This window comes from Arachis ipaensis, chromosome B5 (genome assembly GCF_059453495.1).
Source record: "Arachis ipaensis isolate K30076 ecotype BB chromosome B5, ASM5945349v1, whole genome shotgun sequence".
NCBI classification, from domain to species: domain Eukaryota; kingdom Viridiplantae; phylum Streptophyta; class Magnoliopsida; order Fabales; family Fabaceae; genus Arachis; species Arachis ipaensis.
The window spans coordinates 134,754,689-134,760,535 of NC_142440.1; the positions used below are offsets into that span (position 1 = coordinate 134,754,689).

Consider the following 5,847-nt stretch of genomic DNA (forward strand, 5'->3'; position numbering starts at 1 on the left):
TTAGGAAATAGATCTTATAGGTCATCATACATAATTCCCTCACAAAAATCTTTGAAGAGATTGAGAAGTCTTCCTTGAACCTTGCAGGATACCAGGACCTGCCTTCCAACCCACCATTTTCTCTGGTTTGAGGTAAGCAACTAAGCATCTTGGTCAAAGGCAAATATAAAAACCGTTACGGCATTTGTAATGAAGCATACAAGATAACTACTGTGTGCCCTATGATTCAAGGCCGATTAAAGATCAGGGAGAGAGTTTTGAAACCAAATGCCATGGTTCACTTTTATTCGTCAATTTTCCATATCTTGTTATACCAAATTTATTACATTTTACTCACGTCAAGGGAAAGGTACACCGAAATTCATAAAATGAAAAATGAGCATACTAGTAGCCTCAGGCGTTCATCAGTTTTATTTCTTACAAAACAAAAGGTGTTCAAAGTTTAAAGCTGAAAACACTCAAAATAAACAGCAGAACAATTATTGCAGTTCATACATTTCTGATTCCTTTTCTTGAGGGTCACCACAATTGAAGAGTCGAATGCCTTAACATGTCTGCTTTAGCTTCACCGGTATTGGGGTGCTAGTTGACCTTCCTTCACGATGTAGTTTTGTTCTGGGAAGTCTTCACCCCTGAAGTGCCTATCAAGCATGTCTTTCACGCCAGCAGCATAACGCAACTAAATCGATTTTCATTTTATTATTCATTAGTACTCCATTATGAAAGACACAAAAGCAGTTAAGGAAGTTAGGTACTGGAAAAGAGAGTATTGTTATTTCGAAAAATAACTATCATCACTCATCAGCACGATAATAACAGTTATATTAATATAGAAACAATTTCTCAGGAGAAAGTATCATGATACCACTTCTCCCAAAAGTTTAAACCGATAAGAAGTGGCACATGAATGGTTATATCTCTAATAGGAGGTAAGGAAATATGTTGAAACTTAAGAAACTTACCTGTGCATCTATGGTGGTACCAGAAATGTGAGGAGTCATGGCATGGTTTGGCATGTAGCGCCATGGATGATCCTTTGGAGCTGGTTGTGGGAACCACACATCACCACTGTAGCCTACAGAAATAAGAGATTCGAAACAATTGCATGACAGAGAAATTAACAAATAAGATTAGCTTTAACCTTTATGAAATTTGAATAACTCTCTGCTGATTAGATAAAATTTCTTGTGTTAGAGTTACTTGAATGATAGTTGATCGTTTAAAAACACAAATATTTGTCAGCTTGTTTCCGAATTACCTGCAATGTGCCCACTGGAGCAAGCATCAGCAACTGCTTGCGTGTCCATGATTGCCCCTCGAGCATTGTTGACAATAAGAACACCCTTCTTGCACTTAGCAATCCGATCTTTGTCGAACAATCCCCTGTGTCACAAAAATAGATTTATTAAACCACTTCTTAGTTCTTGCATCTATTAGGTACAAAACAACTCATGTGTCTCTAACAACTTAAACTTTTGGAAGAAATAATTCATGACATGACAAAAGAGATTTTATTACAAAAGGTCTTAGAGTTCTTGATATATAAAATCATTCATATGTCTTTCCGACTCTACCCAAGAGGTTTAACTTTTCAGAGAGATGATTTTTGATAACTACTAAGCAATGACCAAAGAATTCCTATGTTCAAATTTAACCCCTTGTCTCATCCCAAGAAAGAAAAAGAAAAAAAAGATAGAATATACATACACACCGTTCAATTTCCTTAAGAGAAGGCATTGTGATTTGCGCATGAAAGTTTTAAAAATTATAAATGATTTAACTAGTTGGTATAAACTACTAATGCAGAAGGAATTATACCTTGTCTTATCAGTGAGAGGCATGTTGATAACAATTACATCACACTTTGGAAGCATTGCATCAAGGTCCTCCTCAAACTTTGCTCCAATTTGGTTCTCCAACTCAGGATCCATCTTGAGCCGATCGTGATACAGAAGATTACAGTTAAAGGGTTTCAACCTTTGTAGTAAGAGCTTGCCAATTCGTCCAGCACCAACAGTTCCTATAGTCTTTCCTTCAAGATCGTAAGCTCTATAAGCAATGCCGGCAACATTCCAGTCACCAGTAACAGCTTGCTGGTAGCCAGGCAAGAAATTCCTCAATAGGATGAGGATCCGCAAGAGCTCATCCTCTGCAACCGACACCACGTTACTTCCTGTGACCTCGGCCACAGTTAAGCCGGCAGCGGCCGCAGCATTAAGATCAATGTGATCGGAACCAATTCCAGCAGTCAACAGCAGCTCTAAATTCTTAGCTTTCTTAATTCTTTCCGCAGTGACATATGCAGGGTGAAATGGTGTAGATATGAGGACATGGAGATCAGGAATGTGTTTCTCAAGTACTGGTAGACATACCAAAAAGTAGCCATAAGCCCATAAGTCAAATGAATCATAAAGTTAAAGCAGAAAATTCAGTATAAGGAGAAAGTAATTATCCATGCATAGATAAAAGAATAAGATTAATTTTGACACTCCGACATTTTTATACATAAAAATCAATATGTAAACATTAATCTCATTCCTGTTAATAAAAAGTTATGTACTGTGACCAATCAAATCTCACCATTTTGTATGACTCTTGTAATAGTTACAGTAAAATATCTATATAGTTGGTATATTTGTAGGTATATAGAAACTAAATTCAAAACTTAAAATGATACTGACCAGAATCTGGTCCTTCTTTGTCATCAGTGACAATGTACTCATGACCCTGTGATTCAAGCCACTCGCGAATCCCCAATGCTCCTTCAACACAACCAACGAAATTGGGATTCATGGAAGCATACTCGTTTCCTTTGTAGAAAACTCCCACAATCTTCTTTTTTCCACCAGAAGCCTATTCCCAATAAACAAAGTATTAAGGGGTGAGATTATACATAATCATGGTCTGCCAATAAACCAAATTCAACTATGTTTTGGACAAAAGCAGAAGCATAATTTAGGAGGGAGTCTCAAATAATGCAACAAAAAATATACATATTATTTTTGTGTAATAAATATATATATATTCATTCTCATGAGAAAGAATGATTAATAGTTGTTTAACTAATTATACAATGATTAATATTTTCTTAAATTTTTTTAATTAACGACAATTAGATTTAAACTTACGAACCCATGCATATTACTCCAATGTTTCACCCACTATATAGTGCTTTAAGTTAACAATTAGCATCTTAATCTCATCAGATCTCTTGGTAACAAATATCATCAGATTTAATATTTTTTTGGAAAAAAAAGCATAATCCGTCTGAAATAATCATCGACAAAAAGAAGTCTGAAAAGAATCCTAATTAATTATTAACTAAGATAACAACATTATTAGTAGTATAATATTTTAAAAAAGAAAAACAGATAAGCGTGATGTGTGAGAAGAGTGGTGATTGGTGGCGCGAAACGCGTGTAATTGTGAGATTAGTTTTGAACCCCAAACACACTACCTCCATCTCCGTGATCGACACGGATCAAGCATGCAAGAACATTATCAACAACCACAACAAAAAAAACAACCTTTCAATTGAACGAAAAGCTAAGCTAAAGCTAAAATTGAACAATTGAGAGAGAGAAAAGAAAATAGAGTGGGTAGTATAAGTGTTGGTTACATGAATGTTTCTGGTGAAGGTGGAATTGGAAGAAGTGAGGAGTGAGCGAGCCGCAGAGGAAGCAACACGTTTCGCCAGCATCGCCATCTTGCTCTTTGCTCTAAGAAAATGTGAGAAAATTGAAAGTAATGAAATGAAATTAGAGGATCGGAGAGTGTGATGAAGATGAGAGTAGAAGGAGTAGAATGAAAGTATTTATATAGTAGAAGAGAAAGAATCTTTTTAGATAGAAAGAAAATCAGCAGTCATAACAGGGATGAAGAGAGAAAGAGAGAGCAGAGCAGACATGAACACGTGATGAAACTAAAGACTTCACTCACCTAAGGAAGGGATGAACCGAATTTTGGCACCTTCTTACTTAGCTAGCTTGGTTTTGTGTTTTTTCCTGGTCCCTCGCTCTCGAGTGTCTACTGTTTAAGTACGTCTGACTTTCAAAGACCGTATGTATATACATGAGAAGATAACAAAAAAATTAATAATTTTGATAGAGCGTTAATAAAATTTATTATTTTTAATTATTTTTTAGTTAATAATATTTAAAAATATATTATTAAATTATTAAATTTAAAAAAATTAAATTGATAATTAAAAATATTAATAAAAAATAATAATTTTTATTCGTATTTAAATTTTTCTCAAAAATAAATATTTATGATTATTAATGAATTTTAGAATTTTTTTTCTCTTGTTATATTTATTTAAAAAAATTTAATACGTCTGTTCCGAGACTTACTTAAAATCAGGATGATTTGAATTTGAACGTGAGGTCCAGACGCTTTTAGGTGAAAGATTTGACGTCATCTTCTGTAAGGATGAAGTTATCCGAATTTTTCGTAACGAGATGGGGGTGGTACCTGCAAGAGACTTTGATGCTTAAGATAGCAAGGACTTTAGGCAGATTTTTGGTAAATTTTTACTAGATTGGAATTCAAAAAATATCCGAGGGTGTCAAGATATTTATAAGTGTAGAGGTAGAGTCAATAATCACTCTTTGAGTACCTCCACCTTTGGTGGTGGGTTGGTTAGTCCCTTTTTGTAGGAAGGTTATAGAGATCTCATTTCTAGATGAATAGGAAAGATTGCAGGAGTTAGTTACTGATAAAGATAAGTAGGGCTAGGCTAGCGTTATAATATCTGTTGATTGGACTTTGTTCATTTTGGACCTGACTAAGTGGTGGGCCAGGGCATGAACAGTGCTCTTACCTAAAACCGAGCTTCACTGGATCGGGCTCAAGTATTCCCAAGTCAATCTTGATCTCTTGTAGCTTTCATCCTATCACGTCGGGTATACCGCCTTCCTCGAAGTTATATCGGGTACTCGACGTATTTTTTGAATCTGAATATTACGTCTTTTTGTAGCCGTTCGTGCATCTTTTCAATTACCTTGGTAACCGTGCATGTTATTAAATAAGGGATAAATTTACTGTTTTCTCTTTTTTCTTTTTTGCTTCCACTCCTTATATTTTACTTCTTTTTCTCTCAAGAATTTTTTTCTTCTTCTTCCCTATGACTTTATTTTCGTTGATCTTCTTCCAAGATTTCTCTCTCTTAGGATTCTGCTTCAAATCTTTGTTCGTGTTACTTAAAACATTTGGAATTGCCTATTCACTTTGTTGTTGCACGCATTCCTTATTGCCTTTTGTTCTTCAACAAAGTAGGTTTTTCTTTCATTACTGTTGTTTGCTGGTTGAAGTTTCTTGATGGATGAAACTATTGATTCTATGCTTTTTTGCGAGAAATGATCTTTGTAGAGGGTTTTTGAAAATACAACCTTTTGCCACTACTTATAGAGGTTTCTTTTCTTGCTTTTTAGGAAATGTATTTATTTGCAATGATTTTTTGGTTGTTTTGTAGTAGTAGCTTTCATCGTTTATCATCTTTGAAGGTCACTCATCTATTATGAATTTTGTTGTTGGTTTTGAATTTCGGGCTTAACTTTGTGGTGCGAATTTTGAGAATGTCCACAACTGAACCTACAAGTGTACCGGCTCGTCCAAGTAATACCTCAAGTGAGTGAGGGTCAATCCCACGAGTACTGATGGATTGAGCAATAATGGTTGACTAATTGGTTTAGTCAGACAGACAGAAAAAGTTGGTTTTATGGTTTTCAAAGGCATTAAACAGTAAATCAGAGAATGAGAGGGCAAATAATGAGTTGATGTAGAAATCAATGAGAGAAAATCTTACCAACTATTTTAATCATGCAAGATTTATTTCATGGGAAACTG

The 5,847-nt window shown here is 34.9% G+C and overlaps 1 protein-coding gene across 3 annotated transcripts; it reads right to left on the bottom strand.

Annotated features, from left to right (window-relative positions):
- Positions 1-255: 255 nt before the first annotated feature.
- On the bottom strand, positions 256-4,084 carry FDH (formate dehydrogenase). 3 transcript variants are annotated; one of them, XM_016347802.3, is made up of 7 exons: positions 3,940-4,084; positions 3,620-3,719; positions 2,682-2,853; positions 1,819-2,359; positions 1,259-1,383; positions 963-1,075; positions 256-679 (listed from the first exon to the last, which is right to left on the bottom strand). In XM_016347802.3, the coding sequence occupies exons 2-7, from the start codon at positions 3,704-3,706 to the stop codon at positions 566-568; spliced, it is 1,152 nt and encodes a 383-aa protein (XP_016203288.1). In that variant the 5' UTR covers positions 3,707-3,719; positions 3,940-4,084; the 3' UTR covers positions 256-565. The 3 variants fall into 3 exon arrangements, with proteins under 3 accessions (XP_016203288.1, XP_088344530.1, XP_016203287.1); XM_088488404.1 differs by having other exon boundaries at positions 3,906-3,952; XM_016347801.2 differs by lacking the exon at positions 3,940-4,084 and having other exon boundaries at positions 3,620-3,896.
- Positions 4,085-5,847: the final 1,763 nt, after the last annotated feature.